Source organism: Rhinolophus sinicus, chromosome 11 (assembly GCF_057876585.1).
Source record: "Rhinolophus sinicus isolate RSI-liver-muscle chromosome 11, RSI-T2T, whole genome shotgun sequence".
Classification (NCBI taxonomy): Eukaryota; Metazoa; Chordata; class Mammalia; order Chiroptera; family Rhinolophidae; genus Rhinolophus; species Rhinolophus sinicus.
This window is the reverse complement of record NC_142511.1, coordinates 7885407-7902624: the sequence shown is the minus strand read 5'-3', so window position 1 is coordinate 7902624 and position 17218 is coordinate 7885407. Positions and strand designations below refer to the sequence as shown.

At 34.2% G+C, this 17218-nt stretch overlaps 1 protein-coding gene across 1 annotated transcript in view; it reads right to left on the bottom strand.

Moving 5' to 3' along the window:
* PAPPA2 (pappalysin 2) overlaps positions 1–17218 on the bottom strand; it is a 219805-nt gene that overhangs the window by 96135 nt on the left and 106452 nt on the right. The window contains exons 11-12 of the mRNA XM_074322117.2: positions 15938–16131; positions 13875–14021 (exon numbers count right to left, since the gene is read on the bottom strand). Coding sequence (XP_074178218.2) covers positions 13875–14021; positions 15938–16131 — 341 coding nt within the window. The remainder of the gene's footprint in view (positions 1–13874; positions 14022–15937; positions 16132–17218) is intronic.

Below are 17218 nucleotides of genomic sequence, written 5' to 3'. Positions count from 1 at the left end.
CAGAGAAGCCGGTGGCTAACTGTATTTTCATTGATAAATGGGAGGCATCATTTGGCACATCAGTTATTTTACTGAATGCTGAGGTGAGACTCCTCTAAAGCAGTGCTCCTCAAACTTTAAGGTGCATACAAATCACCTGAGGATCGTGTTCAGGGGCTGATTCTGCTTTAGCAGAGTTGGGACGCTGAAGTTTGGGATGCCAACCATATTCTGAGTGGCCAGGCTCTAAGGCAGGGGTGTCTAAACTGCGGCCCGCGGGCCAACTGTGGCCAGCAATCCATTGTTAATTGGCCCATAGCAAATTCCAAAAATATATTTAGTTTACTTAAATAAACCAGGTGAGGCAATATGTACTTCACCTCGAGTGAGTGGCCCGGCTGTTTGTGTATTTTACCGTATGTGGCCCTTGGTGAAAACCGTTGAAAAAAGTTTGGACACCCCTGCTCTAAGGGCATCAGTGGATATGATTATTTTTGCCTTTAGCATTGGTTAGCCTAAGATGGCTTCTTTTCTTAATGTTTATTATCTCATTCTTTTTCAATGTCACCATTAAGCTTAAAATAAAATGCAGAGTTGGGAGGAATCATCTAGTCCAAACACCTCATTTTAAAGCTAAGAAAACTGATGCCCAAGAAGGTTATATGATTTACGTAAGACCACTTGACTGGTTAATTGTAAAATCAAGGCTTCTAATACTGTTTCTCTGAGTGCTTGTTTTCTCCGAGCTTCTAAATTCCCTATTCATTTGTCGCTCCTCTTCTATAACAGTGAAAATTCAGATAACTAATATTATCAGAATTCTATGGAAAGAAAACAGGCTCTGACAAAGTGTCTAATCAACCTTCTGATGAACAAAGTAAAAGAATTCAGAGCAGTGACTGGACGTGGTACTTTCTACACCCGGGCCTTTTCTTTTTTCCTAAATTATGAAATCTGGACAGTTTTCTCGATGGTTGAAGTCATCGCTGAATACAGGATTAGCACCTGACTGATTAAATTTTTAAAAAATTAGGGTTGCCAGATATAGCAAAAAAGAAACAAACAAAAACAAACAGGATGCTCACTTAAATTTTAATATCAGAGGTGCAAATAATTATTTAATGTAAGGGTGCCTTGAATAGAGCATAGATAGGACTTATACTAAAAAAAATTATTATCTGATTATCTGAAATACTTCTTTCGACAATCCAAAGTTGGAAAGATACGAGAATGCACAACAAGAGAAACAAAAAAAAATGAGCAGATAAAAGAAAGAAGACCAGAGAACACAAATTAAAAAAAAAGAAAAAAGAGGAATGGAGAAAAAGATTTTGCAACTGTTTGTGTATATAAACAAAATATATAGAGAAAAATGTTACGAGTTGGTAGACACTTTTTGACCAGCGAATGGAGAGTACACATTTCTAATACGAACTGGTCTTTAATTTATGAATGAATAAAGGCTCACTATTTAAGAGCTTCCTAATAAAATGCACGGCCAAGAGGAGGAGAAAAAATAAATAAATCTCTAATAATGACACACAGCTGACACAATAATAAAGTTGTTATGCTCCGAAAAATCAGTGCTACAAACAAACAAAATGCTATTAAAAATCCATGATTTTAAAAAGGAAATATGAGTTATTACAAAATACTTAAGGCTGATTGACGATGAAAGTACTGTATGTCCACATTTATGGGCTACAATTAAAGTAGTACTTAGAGGGAAAATTATGGAACGATGAAAACAAATCATTCAAGGATTCAACACAAGAAGCTAACAAAGAACGTTGGTGTAAATCCAGAGAAACAGGGAGAGAAGAAATAACACAAATAGACATCAGTGAATTAGAGAACTAGAACAAAAAAAGAAATAAACAGAACTAAAAGTTGTTCTTTGAAGAAATCCCAGCACAAGTAATCAAAAAACAAAAGAATAGGAAAAGAAAGTTCAAAAGCATATCAAGAGATAACTATAGCTAAAATAGAAATGAGACATAATAAAAATACATTATGGACAATAATCAGCATTACATTTGAATATGTGGAAGAAATTAATACATTTATGGAAATATCCAATAGTCCCAAACTGGAAATGATAAAACGAATATATTAATAAAAATCAAAGATAAAAGATTAACCAATAAAATACAAAAATGTATTTAAAATATAATTTATAATAAACAAGTAGGTTCAATCCACAAAGGCAAAAATAATTTGATATCTAAAAAATAAAAACAAATCTGTCAATGTGATTCAACACAATGATGGGCCAAAGGAAAAAAAAATCACATGATTATGTCAACCGATGCAAATCAATTGTTTAAGTTCGGTTCATACATACTGTATGTTTTTCAAGAGGCAGATGAAATGACCTAAGGCTTATTCTAAAATTTGTATGGAAAATAAGTAGTCACAAATAATGAATAGCTAATTCAATTTTGAAAAAGATGTGCACAAAGGTGGAAGCAGGGAATGCTCTACCAAATGTGTTTACGTAGTAAAAGTTATAGAAATAAAAACAGTGTATTGCTGGTGTAAAGAAAAGGAAAGAGATCAGTGGAATGCAACAGAGTGTTAAAAACACCACTCATGTATATTCCAGAAACAAGTATATAATTAACGTAGCACCACAAATCATCGGGACAAAAATGAATGTTTTAATGGATGGGGTTAGAAAAATTAGCTTATCGTATTTAGGAAAAAAGTGAAACCCTACCTTATTCTAAATGAGAAAAAAAACACAAATTTCAAATATGTTAAAAATCAAACTTTAAAAGGCAAAACTATAAAACTTACATAAGAAAATGAAAAAAAATCTTTGCAATTTTAGAAGAAAACTAGTAAATCTGTCCATATTACAATTAAACAGAAGAGAAACTCTAAGCGCCTCATAATTATTTCTGCAAAGGGTTATTCTACCCCACTAATAATCATAAGAATTCAAAATAAAACAACAATGAGATATCACTTTATTCCCATCAGATTAATTGTAAGCAATTGGAAAACATTAGGTTTAGACAGGGTTATGTGGAAATGGTTACACTATCCTCAATGTCTTGAAATTATTAAGTTTATGTGTACTTCTATATCTTTGGATGTATTTATGGGCTCTCTTATTCCATTGATCTATTAATCTATCAGCACCTTGACATTTTAACCACTATAATTTTATGATATATGTTGATATTGGACAAGTGAGGCTTCCTTCATTACTCATCTTTTGCAGCTTTTCCATAACAACATTAAAATCAACTTTGTAATTATTTTAAAATTCTTTTTAGAACTTATTGAAATTACGTGAAGTTTAAACTCAGGGAAAATTAACCTTCATATGACATTGAATCTTTTTACACAGGACCAGTTTGCACATCTTCATTTTTTCAAGCCTTCATTGTATCTCTCTCTCTCTATATATATATCTTTCAATTTTTTTTAACATTCATGTCTAGATATTTTACCACTTTAATTGCTGTTGTAAATGAAGTATTTTCTTTAACAATATTTTCTCATTATTTGTTGTTTAAAATTGGACAGCATATTTCCTTTCATTTAATTTTGTACTAAACTATGATACTAAGTGAAATAATGTTCAGGTTGTTTTCTCTTTTCAGATGTTAAGTCAATTTATGAGAAGATAATTCAAAATTGACTTTTTCCTTCGCATTTTATGTTTCATTTCTTTTATATCTCATGAAGGATAAAATTAAAAACTCTAACTGAATTAGCTGCTATGTTCGGAGAAAGTAAAATAACAGTAATAATGGAATTTTTTCTACTTCACTGACTTCTGCATTCCCTGTCATTTCCTCTTTATTTTTAATTTGGTTTTAATTTGAGCTTTTTAAATTACTGAAGGTGGAAACTTAATTGATTTTATACCTCTTTTTGCCTCTAAATATAGACATTTAAAGCTATAAATTTCTCTGTCAGTATTTTTTTAAATTTCATCTTCTAAATTTTGACATATTACTTCATTATCATTCAGCTCAAAATACTTTCTACTTTCCCTCTTAAAATCATGTTAGGCCTATGGATTGTTTAGCACTGTATTGCTTGATTACCAAAAATTTGGAGATTTCCTAGGTATCTAGTTATCATTTCTAATTTAGTACTGTTGAGGTCAGAATACGTACTCTTTATACAGTGTTTCCCCGAAAATAAGACCTAACTGGATCATCAGCTCTAACGTGCCATTTGGAGCAAAAATTAACATTATACCTGATCTTATATTAAAATAAGACCAAGTGTAATATAATCATATAATATAATTAATATAATATAATATAATATAATATAATATAATATAATATAATATAATATAATATAATATAATACTGGGTCTTATATAAGACCAGGTTTTATATTAATTTTTGCTCCAAAAGACGCACTAGAGCTGATGGTCCGGCTAGGTCTTATTTTGGGGGAACTATGGTAATTTCAATCACACACATTTATTGAGACTTGTTTTATACTCTAGTATATGTCCTGCTTTGCTGAATGTACCATATGTATTCTGCAGTTGTTGAATGTAATGTTTCTACAATTGTCAGTTATGTCAAAATATTTGATAATGATCTTCAGATCTTATATATTTATCCTGATTTACTTATTTACTTATTTTCGTCTACTTGTTACTTCAAATACTTAGAAAGAGATGGTAAAAACCCAAATTATGATTAGAGATTTGGCTGTTTGTCTATTAGTTCTGTCCATTTTTAATTCACTTTTTTGAGTCTCTTCTTAGATGCTTTGATTTTGTAACAATTAAGATTGCTCTGTATTTTTGATAAATTGACCTATTTATCATTATGAAATGTCCCTCTATCTCAGGTAATAATCTGCTTTGAGGCCTATTTTGTCAGATGTTAACACAGAACATGAATTTTCTCATGCTTCGAGTTTACATGGTATATAATTTTTCACTCTTTCACTTTCAGTCTGCATGGCTTTATATTTCACGTGTTTTTTATAAGTAGTATACAATTGGTTCTTTCCATCTATGTACACTGACAATCTCTGTCTTTTATGTGGCATTTTTAGACAATTTGCATTTAATGTAATTAATAAATACAGTTGGATTTAAGTCTACCATTTTGATAGTTGTTTTCTCTTTATTATTTGTTTCTTTCATTGTAAGGGTGAAGATGGTGAGTCATTCATCTTTGAATCCCTCTATAGTGCAATACATTGTTAATTTTAGGCAGTGTTATTGAGTAGAATTAAAAGTGAATGTTGTCATGGTGTGCAAATAAGGCAAATAACCATGAATACCTTTAGTATTAACTGAAAACATAATATCGAGCTGAGGTCAGCACACTATAATCCATAGGCCAAATACGACCCACTGCCTGATTTTTTGTATGGTCTGTGAACTTAGAATGGTTTTTGTATTTTCAAATGGTTGAAAAAAATCAAAAGAAAAATAATATGAATTTATATGAAATTTAAATATCAGTGTTCATAAGTATAATTTTATTAGAACACAGCCATGCTCACTCATTTACGTCTTGTCTATGGCTGCTTTCATTCTACAACAGCAGTGGTAAGCAATTGTAACAGAGACTGTGTGTCTCAAACTCTGCAGTGTTTATTATCTGGATTTTTACAGGAAATGCTTCCCAGCCCCTGGTATAGAAGGGATAAGCTGGATTTGAATTTGAATCCTATCTGTTTCTTTACTATCTGTGTTATCTCAAATGCTTAACACTTCTGAGTTTCCAGATAATTGTTTTTAGAATAATAATAATAGTAATAATAATAAAAATCCTATCTCTCATACAGAACTTGTTTAAGAATTAATAATAAGATACATATCGGGAACAGAGTAAATGTCAATAAAAATGTTTCTCTCTCTCCCCACCTCCCTAGTGCTGGGTGGTAGAGAGTCTCATCTTTGAAATCAAATCAATTAAATATGTATTGCATTTTCTGGTGGAGATTCATGTGCAGTATTTGGCTAGTTGAACCCAAACAAAGAAAGCAAGGAAATGATGTTTAACAGGCTTTAGGCTTTATGTAGCAAGGCTTTCCAGGCCGTGGTCTGTAATTTATAACTGATGTGGAGGACCATGGTATTTAAAATACTATGAGCATGTGATGGTTTCTGTTAGGATTGCTAACCAGTCTAGTCTGAGTGCGACCGTTCCAAATTATAGACATTTTAGAAAAGTGATGAAAATAAACATAAACATATGATTTTGCATATGCTGATGGACTCCCTGTGAAACCAAACAAGTACTTAGTTGAATGTCTGCTTCTCAAATTGCTTCATTTGTTCCCTATATTGCTTAGATTCAAAGCATTTTCTGGGAGGGATCCTGCTGTCTGTTTCTTTCTCTATTCCCCAATGGAACCCAGAGTTTACAATATGCACTTAATAAATCCTATTAACTAGATCCATAGATATATTGTCTTTGAAGAATTTAGAAGAAGTCCAACAAAAGAAGAGACGAAGCCTTTCCTTCCAATTCCACATATGTTTTAATTTGTTTTCTTGCTCATGGCATGCTCCCCTGTTTATCACCAATGCTTAGTTTTGGGTTTGGCATATCCCAGGTGCATAATAAATGCTGACTGAATGAGGCAACAGAGTGTAGAGGAGTAGACATGAAATTAGAGGCAAGAGACATGATCTTCAGGTTTTGATCTCTAGGTTCACCAGTTTGTTGTAGAATAATACACAGAAAAAGCACCCTGAGTCTGTAGTTCTTATTTTACTCATCTGTAAAACAGGAAAATATATACTTTGTCAAACTCACAAGGCTATAGTGGGGATCAAATAATGAGGTGTATGAGAATGTACTTTGTGAATGATAAATGGCTTTGAAATGTGCTTATTATTGTAAATAACAAAAATAATCTACATTTTAGGCTATGCAAAAGGAAGTTTTTACATTTTGGTCTACTGGCTCAAGATTAGGGAAAAAAAATAGATAAACTAAAAGAGACAAGTTACCTCAGTAAATGTGGAGGTAAAATAATAAAAATTTATTTGGGCAAGTAGTAAAAAGATTTTAGTAAAAGAGAAAACGATTTTAGTAAAAGAGAAAATGTGAAAGAATGATTTTGGAAAGACATTTTCAAGGCTAATGTTTTCCAGTACAACTGTTTCTCACCTGTGCAAGAAATTAGTCTCTAATCCATTGCATACAAATAATATTTGTGTATCAAATCAAGATTAAAGTATACTAAAAGGAATAATAAAGTGTCAGAAACCATGCAGGGCTCAGAAAACTTTGAGAGAAAAAAATCTAACCAGCTTTTTAATATCACTTTCTAATTTAATTGGTATTATGTGGATTTGTGAAAAGCTTTCAATGACATTAGTGATTTGTTTTCTTCTAGAAGGATTATTACTCCTAGATCACTTATAGTAAGAATAGTAAGAACAGGGTACAAAACTAAATGGTAGCTAACTGACATACATTAAAAGAATTCCAGTTGGAGATTTCTGTTTCCAGCTTATTGAAGTAGCTTATAGTAGAACAAACACGCCTGACAAGAAAAATTATAAAATATAAACAAATAAAAAATGTTTGAAAGCATTTGAGAACAAGTAGGGCTGCCAGGACTGATGAGACTCAGAAAGAAACCACATCGAAGGGAAAACAAACGTTCTGAGTCATTTTTGCCATCGAGATGTTTTTCAGTTCCTAAGCTATGCAGCAAAAGAGTCTAAGAAGCTAGGCAAAAATTGGCAGGTGAGAGGCGAAAAAGCTAAGCAGAACTTTTAGCAGATACATACTGTTGAGGAAATAGAAATTATACTTCAGGGACTATCAAGGTGGAGGGCCCAACCAAAGATTTAAGTTGAGACCCCTGAAGGGCTAGAACTTAGGAGAAAGGGGAAAATGAAACATCTCAGGGCCACTAATACAGAAACACAAGCCTCAGTCATCTTAATTGCTGATTGGATTAAGGTGTCCTTTCCCAAATCTTACTACCTGGTTAAAAATAAACTAAATAATCTTGAAAGGAAGATATCATTAACCAGAGGCTCGATAATTTATTCAATGTCTAATATTCAGTGAAAACATTATTCAGTATGATAGTCGATATGCCTAAATGAATAAAAATAAAGGGAAAAAATAGTCAACATAAACAGACCTCAGGTCACTAACATGTTGGTATTATGAGACACAGACTGTAATATGCTTATAATTCACATATTTTTAAAAAAAGATTATAAGATGGAGCATTTCAGTATGATAATCTATAGGAATAATTGAATAGATAATCTAGAATTAAAAATACAATAACTGAAATTAATAAATAGCCAATTATATGGAGTAAAAGTTGGAATTAATAAAACAGAAAATATGTCAGTATAAAATAATCATAATGAAGCATGGAGATGGAAGGGAATCGAAAATAGAAGAAAGAGAAAAGAGACAAAAGATACACAGCAAAAAGGTCTAATGTATGTGTATTTAGTGTCCAAGAAAAAGAAGGAACTGTAAATGGACAAGTGAAGACATTAAGTAGGAATCTTGACAAACAGCCAGATACATGCAAAGAAAACCAGGCTTGGAAACATCACAGTTGTTCCTAACTGTTGAAGACAAAAGACAAAGAGAATATATAAAAAGCACCAGATAATAAAAGGCATTCTCTTCAAAGTAATAAATATTAGATGTACAGCTAACTCACCACAGAAAGTATGAAAGTAAACTAAAGACAATGGAGTAACGTGGATGAAAGAAAATAACAGGCCACCTAGAATTCTTACCAAGCAAAGATACCCTTTGAAAATGCATGTCAAATAAAGATATTTTCTGCCACACAAAACCTTAAAGAAGTCATTGCCAACAGATTCACATTAAAAGAAATAAATGAATTTCTTCAAGCTAAATAAAAAATAAGGGGAACATGGAAATGTAGGAAGGATTTCTACATTGCTGGAATTGGTAAATATTAGGTAATTTAAAATTATACTAACTTTAAAAAGCCAAGAAGCAGTAAATGGAGTTAAAGCATTCTAAAGTATTTATTGATTATGAAATTGTGAGAGTACTAATTCACAGCAGTCTCTAACCAGTTAAGGATGCATGCTATAAACTCTAGGATAACCACTTAGAGAATAAAATAAAAGTATAAATAACTAATAGAATAAGAAATCTAACAATAAAACTGTTTAATCTAAAAGAGGCAAGAAACAGAAAAAAACTAAGAATATATGAAACAAGTAAATAACAAAAATATGTTGTAGACTTATAAATAAACATCATTAATTACATTAAGTGTAACTGGACTAAGTACTCCAATTGGAAATTAAAGAATTTTAGGTTGTATACAAGTATATATATATACGTATGAAAAACAATTATGTGAAGTCAAACAAACCACGTTAAATATAATTACACAGAAAGATTAAAAGTAACAGGATGGAAGAAGACATAATATGCAAACATAAACATACAGGTATAACTATACTAATATCAGACAAAGTGTACAATTAACAAGAAGTATTTGTAGAGATTAAGGGAGACATTTCTTAATGTTAAAAGAGATGATCCACCAGGAAGATTTAGGTATTCTGAAATTATCCAAATGTCAGCACAATATAGTTACTATAATTGTAGAAAATGCAAACTTAATTAATAGTCCTTTAATCCACAAATCACTATGTAAATAACAAATGTGAATCACGATCAGTGACCAATTACATCACTTTTTTCAAAGTCTGTCATTGGTTGGTCATTGTGTCTCTTATTCAGCTCATGCAGAGACAAAAAAGTGTGTTGTTGTGTCACTTCCTTATCTCCTAGTGGTAAACCCACTTGACATTTTACAAAAGTGGTTCATCAAAAGAGAACTTGCCAACAAGGATGAAAGTGCAGCAAAGAAAAGTGATAATGGTGGAGGTGAAATTTGAATTATACATAAATAGAGTTACAGAAGAAATAGTTGACTGTGGGAATACTGAGGCTGGGGCCATTTGAGAGACACTGGATATGCAGCCAGAGGAACTCAGTGAAAGTGAAATTATTATGGGAAATGGGAAAAGTGATGGTGACAAAAAGGATGAAGGTATCCCAGAGGAAGCGATTCCAAGAAAAAAAGTCACATCAAAAGAACTCTCAGCAATATTTTATAACATTGGAAGTGCAAAAGATAAAATGTAGGAAACTGATCCAAATGGAAACATGACAGTTCATGAAGGCACAGAAAAACTGTTTTGTAATGTAAGTCATATGATGGGGGAAAAAAAAAAGCAAGTACTGTTCAAACTACTCTTGGTAACCTTTTTTTTTAACAACAAAACAAAATACTTGAATTCTCTGTTTCTAATGTTTTACGTTCTAGTGAACTAAATAAGTATCAGTTTTAATACTTTTTACAATTTCCTTTCGCATGTATTGCGTAAAGTGAGAAATTTTAATATTGTGACAAAAGCTTTAAGAAGTCATGCAACAACGGTAATTTTTCCCACTAATTATTAAGTTCGTTTTGCATAATTTTAGCCTGCATGGTCATTTGGGGGTTCCACACTACTATACAAAGTGAGAAATGTCTGCACACATAATAATATAGCTTCAACATGCATATATCAAAAACTGACAAAAATAAAGGAGAAACAGAAAATCTAAGATTATGGTGGAAGATGCTGGAAAATAGTACACAAAATATTGGGCAAAATATGTATATGTACAATATATACTTGCTGTACAGGAAACTTTGACAACATGATGGATGAATTTGAGCTATCTTAAATACTATATAGAATGCTGTAGCCAACAATTTCAGACTATGTATTCTTTCCAAAGAACATGTCATATTTACCAATATTAACCATATGCTGGTCCATAATTGAAGTCTTGACAAATTACAAAGGATTGAAACCAAGCAGAATATACTCACTGGCCACAGAAGACTCCACCCCACCCTCACCAATAAAAGTATCCAGAAAATCCACAAATGTTTGGAAGTTAAACAAGCACAGTTATACATAACTCAGGAATCAAAAACAGAAATCAACTAACAATTAACAAATATGTTTGAACTAAATGATAACAGAAATAAGACATGTGAAATTTGCAGAGTGTTGCTAAAGCTGCTCTTAGAAGGCAACTGTGGCCTCTTTTAGAAGAAAAGCTAAAAATTTTCCAAGTTACTAGAAAAAGAAGAGCAAATTAAGTGCAAACATGAAGAAAAAAAAGAAAAAAAAGAGCACATATGTATATTCTTTTTTTTTATTATTTTCTTCCCTTTATGTTTATACATATATATTCCTTTTATATATATACAGATATATATATATATATACACACATATATATACACACAAACATGTGCATATATACAGATATATATATGCATGTATATATATTTAGTTAATTGGTTCTATAAAAAGATTAATAAAAGATTAATACACTCAATAAAACTTTAGCAAGAATGAGCAAAAAATAAAAAAGAGAAGCCAAAAATTAACAACAGCATGAGTAAAAAAAGTTCCTAGAAATTGTGAAAACATTACAAAGAAAATAAGAGATTATAAAGAGATTTAATGCCAATAAATTCAAAATTTTATTAAAAAATGGACAAATTACTTGAAAAACTCAACTTACCAAAATTGACTTAAGAAAAAATAGAAAACCCAAATTTTTCCATATATGTTTTAAAATTTTAACACATAATTTAAATTTTTTCCTCAAAGAAAACTCCAGGCTCAAATAGCTTCACGGATGAATCCTTACAAAATTAATACCAACCTTACAGAAAATATTTTCTCCAGGAAACTAGAGTAAAAAGAAACTTATTTTAGGAGTCAAATCTAGCCTTCATCATAAAATCTGACAAGACAGTAAAAATATAAGAAAATTAGAGGCCAAGCTCTAATGAACACAGATGAAAAAACACTTAAACTATTATCAAAAAGATTCCAAAATTGTTGACAAAAAATTATACATCACCTTCGAGTTGTTATTTTTTTTCCAGGTATGTAAGGTTAGTTCACATTTTAAAATTTATCACAGTAAGTCAGGACACTGACAGAACAAACTAGAAAATAACGAACATCTTAGATGCAGAAAAGCATTTGATAAAATTCAACTCCCTTTTGTCAGAAAACTATAAAATATTAAGAGAAATTAAGTGAGATTTAAGTAACTGAAAGAATATTTTAGAAGACTAGTATGTTGAAGAGAAATCTCTCCCCAAATTGACTCATACATTCAATGAAATCTCAATCAAAATTGCGTCAGATTTTGTTTACACGTGTGGAAACTGAAGCTGATTCTAAAATTTATATGGCCATTTCAAGGACCAAGAATAGCCAATACATTCTGGGGGAAAAAGAAAGTTTTAAGACTTAAACAGTATCAATTTTAAAACTCATTAAAAAAAAACAAAATGTACAGTAAGAGTATAACACTGACGCAAGAATATACAGACCAGTAGAACAAAATACAGAATCAATAAACAAACCTACACATATACATTTCCAGATGATTATGTAGCACAGTGGGGGGAGGGGGGAGGATTCAGTTTGAGTGACAGTGGTTCTAGATCTAACGCATATACACAGGGTAAAAATTCTTTATCCCTATCTCACACAATACACAAAAATTCCAGATGGACTGTAGACCTACACATGAAAGGTAAAACAATAAAATTTCTTGAAGATAACAGGAAAGTATACATTGCAGTAGGTAAAGATTTCTTAATAGAGTATATGAAAAGTTCTACTCATAAAGGAAAAGAAGGATAAATTGAACTTTAGTAGAATTTAGGATTTCGGTTCATCTGAATGTACCATCAAGAGCAAGAGAAAGCAATCCATAGAGTGTTGGAAAATATTACATAACATGTAAGGGAAAAAGGATTTGCATTCAGAAAATTATAAAGAAATCATACAAAGTAAGAAGAAAGTGACAGACAACCCAATAGAAAATTGGGCAAAAGACTTGAATATGTCCTTCAGGGGGGAAAAAAAAGATATATTAATACCAAGACATATACAAATCTCCCAATCTCATAAGTCATCATGTAAATGCAAATGGAAACCACAGGTGGATACCGTTCCATACCCAACAAAATGGTGAAAATTAAGATGCAAAATAGCAAGTGGTGGTGAAAATGTGAAGCAACTGGAATACTCTTAAGCCTCCGGTGGGAGTATAAATTAGTACAACTACTGCGGAATATTATTTGGAATTATCCACGGAAGCCGATCGCCTGCCTACCTATGATCTAGCAGTTCCAAGTATACCCACCTGTTTCTTTACATCCATCAAATGTACAGACATACTGGCATCAGACCTATGTGTAATATCGTGAGAGAAAAATTGGAAATAATCTCCATGTGCATCAATATGGATAAACAAACTGTGGTGTATTCATGCACCAGAAAGCTCTGTGGCTATGAAAACAAGCACTACAGCCGAGCAAAGCGGTGTGAATGTTGAATAAGAAAGAATCCAACACAGAGTACTACATACTGTAAAGTTTTTTACACAGACTTCAAAACCAGACAAAACTAACGTATGGTAACCACCAGATCAAATAGTAAACACCTCTGTGGTACAATAATAGAGCCTTTTGGGGGTGATGTTAATTTTCTGTTTCTTGATCTGTGTAGTGGGTAGACAGAATGTTCTCTTTATAAAAATTCACCCATCTGAGCATTTCCGGTTCGGGTACTCTCCTGTGTGGATGGTACACTTTGATAAACCGATTACTTTATAAAGAAGTACACACTTCAAGAACAGGTAAAGATAAATTCAAAATGTAAAAACTTTGAGATAACAAAAGGAAATTTCCTGACAAGCCATTCCGATGCATCACGTGTGAACACACATGCATACACACGTGTACACCCATGTACATATAACGTACATAGACACTCGCACCAGGTATAGGCAGCCTTTCTGAAAAATCACTTGGGCCACTTACTTTGAGCCAGACCTCATCCTCTCTCTGCAGGCTACCTTCTTGCTGCTCACGCCCTTCATCCCGAGATCTATTTCCACTGGTGACACAGGGAAACCAGCCAGTGAGGTGGCGGTGCTCTGGTAAGTCAGGATGGTATGGTGTGCAACTCTGAAACGCAATTTCAACCAAAAGTTAAATGTGGAGGGTGAGAGATCAATAAAGACAATGAACCTTTCTGGTGCAAAACCAAAGATTTCCTCCCCGAGTGCCTAATGATGACATTGTTGGCAGAAAACTTCTCTCAGTGTGGAAGGTCTCAATGCTCTCTGCTGGCCTCCAGATGTAACTTGCCTGGGTAGAAAAACACACATGACAACCCACAGTCCACCGTCGACTGGGGCATCTTGCCCAGAGAAGTGTCCTGGCACATTTCAGACAACTGCTCGCGGCATTAGTCATAGAGGTCTGTCCAGGACGATGGTCAGATCCTTACCTCGCAGGACCCACCGGCCCCAGGAGAGAGGCTGCTGAGTCGGGGAACCAGTGAACATTCAGACGAGTCAAGGAGCCAGGGTAGAGTAACTCCAGGAAATTCCTCCCACTCCGCTTAGGGAAGACAGACAGGCTAGACTAAGAACCACTTTAGAGAGCTGTCACTAACTCAGCATCTCTCAACTTTCCTGGCTTCCTGCCGCTGGGCACCAGAACTCTTGAGAAAAATGCCAGAATTAAGCTGAGGGAGTGTGGCAGACATGGCTAGTTGCCTACCCACATCCATTTCACCTTTCTTATTAACAAACTCCAATTTTGTTCAAGGGAACAGTGTATCCAGTTATAAATGCTCATATTCTCAGGGTCCCCTACAACTAAGGATGATGACCTGGCCTGGATCTGACCAATAAAATGTTGGTGGAAGTCCATGGTGTTGAACTTCCGGAAAAGCTGCCATTTTCCCAATAAAAAGACAAAGCCTCCGCGAGCCTGCATCTGTTTCCCTTTGACCTTCCCCCTCCTCCCTGCTTGAAATGTTGACTTTGTGTCTAGATGAGCAGCAATCATCTTATGAGCAGGAGGAAGAAAGTTGTAAGGGTGAAAAAAAACTGGAATCTAGAAGACACCTGGGTCCCTGACGAGTTCCTGGAACTGGAGCACCAACCTTGGCTGGTCCCTCCATCTCCTGCGGATGTTTCCTCAAGCCTAAAACCCAGTGATTTAATCTTGGCTTAAGGAAGATACCTAGAGAGCTACGCCTCACTTCTGTTGAAAGGACTGTATTGCCTATTGTTAGGATGGATGGAAGAGTTTATCTGGCATTGGACACAGCTCGAATAGTACCCAACAGCCAAAGATCTTAATCTGCTTTTCGGTATTCAACGGGAATTCACAGAAGCCAGTCCTCAGGGGATCTTCTATTTATTTAGATGGATATCCTGGGAAAATTGTGTACCTAAGGATTTGTTTTTAGTCCTGACTCTAGAATTTCTTCAATAATTAGAATTCTTTCAATCAAATTATACTTTGGTCTTTTATATTTTAAATTTCATTTGCTATGTGTAGTAAACCATTGAGTTAAACGCAAAAAAAAAAAAAAAAAATTACTATACCCATTTTGCGTATGAGAAAACTGGGGCCCAGAGAGACTAAGTGACTTGTCAAACCTCACTCAGTAATAACAACAGTAACACGGATGGATCCAGTAGTACAATCCAGGCATCCTGACTCTTTACTGCTTCTTTTCCTTCTTTGAAAATAAATTCTCTCAAATACAAAGTCTGAGTGTAATTTCCGATATGCATACTTCTAAGGTTAATTTTCAGATGCTTTTCGTGTAAGTCAGCTATTGCATAGCCACAGGTTCCTAGAGGAAAACTGGCGAGGGTACGTGGGGTGAGGGTGGGGGACGAGACTTACGCGCTCGTCTAGAAGCTTTTCACTTCTCATTGTCTTATTCTGTGTTCAGTAAGGACTCAAGTTGATGTCAAAGTCACAAAAAAATGTAAGTTCCCATTAAGCATCTGGTGGGGGTGGGGGGGGCACTTCACAATTTTGCTCAGAGGTGACGCTATGCTTCTGCCTTAACTTACCATGGAATGAGGTTCTCCTGTTACCAGGGAAACGGGACACTTGTTCTTGTCTTCATGAGGAGAGTAAGCCTGGGTAACCCACTGATCCAGGTATCCATCGGGGGTGTAGAGTCCACAGTCCTTAAGGCTGGTTTCCTTCTCAAAAGGCTCACACAGCCCGTCGCCCTCATAGATATAGCACAGGCTTGGCTCCCCTGCCAAGACAGCGTATTTTATATATGTCATATAAAATAATTATGTGTTTCTCCAGCCCACTAAAGAGAATCCCATAATTGACGGACAATCTAATGCCCACCACAAACGTGCAGACAACACACACACACACACACACACACACACACACACACACCCCTCAAGATGAAGCATTATTTTTCATTGGGAATGTGGGAGAATCCACCTGCATAAAAAAGCATAGAAAGGAGCAGAAGGAACAGGGAAGTAAGAAGCGGCTGTGGGCTGGGTGTGGAAAGAAAATATGAGGAGTAGTTGAGCAAGATACTTTGGGGAAGCTGGGACATAAGCGAAGTAGATAGAAGAAGAAAGGGAATTTAAATAAATGGTGTGATGTGTCGGCACTGGGATCCCCTTCCCGGTGTTTGAAATATTACATCATTTGAGGGATTGGTTTTTAGTTGCTTTTCGCGGCTGACTTGTGTTTCTTCAGCTAACTGTGCAACTGCTTTACAACTGGACCGTGTGGGCGCTGGGTTTATAAGCATTAACATACGTATTGTTTCTTTTAGTCTTACAGCCACCATGTGAGGTATGTATGCTCTGTTGGTTCCAGAAAGAGGAAATTTGAGTCTCGGTAATTTTAAATGACTTGTCAAAGGTCCCTTGACTCAGAAGCCATAGAGCTTGGATCTGAGCTGAGCTCACACAAAGCAGGATCAGGGGTTCTGCGCCCCACGCTGCTTCCCGCTGTGACAGGACTGTCTTCAAGGGCAAACAGGTGAGAAAAAAATAGTTAAGGAAAGCTATCGGGGTCATAAATCAAGCTTGTACCCTCTGGACAAATTCAATACTTGCTCACAGCATAACTCTTACTAAGTGAATAGTTCTTAGCTACCGATAGGTAAACTAGCTTCAAGTGTACAAAGCTGAGTTGCAGTTATAAAGCCATTTGTTAAGTTGCACTTTCTACCAAAATGTGGGACAAGTTAATATTAGCAGCACGATTCTAATGTCCCATTTCTACTCAAAATAATTGGACACGAAAATAAGATCAAGATTCAGAATAAATCAACACATAGGTTAACATTCAATAACATCATTACTAAA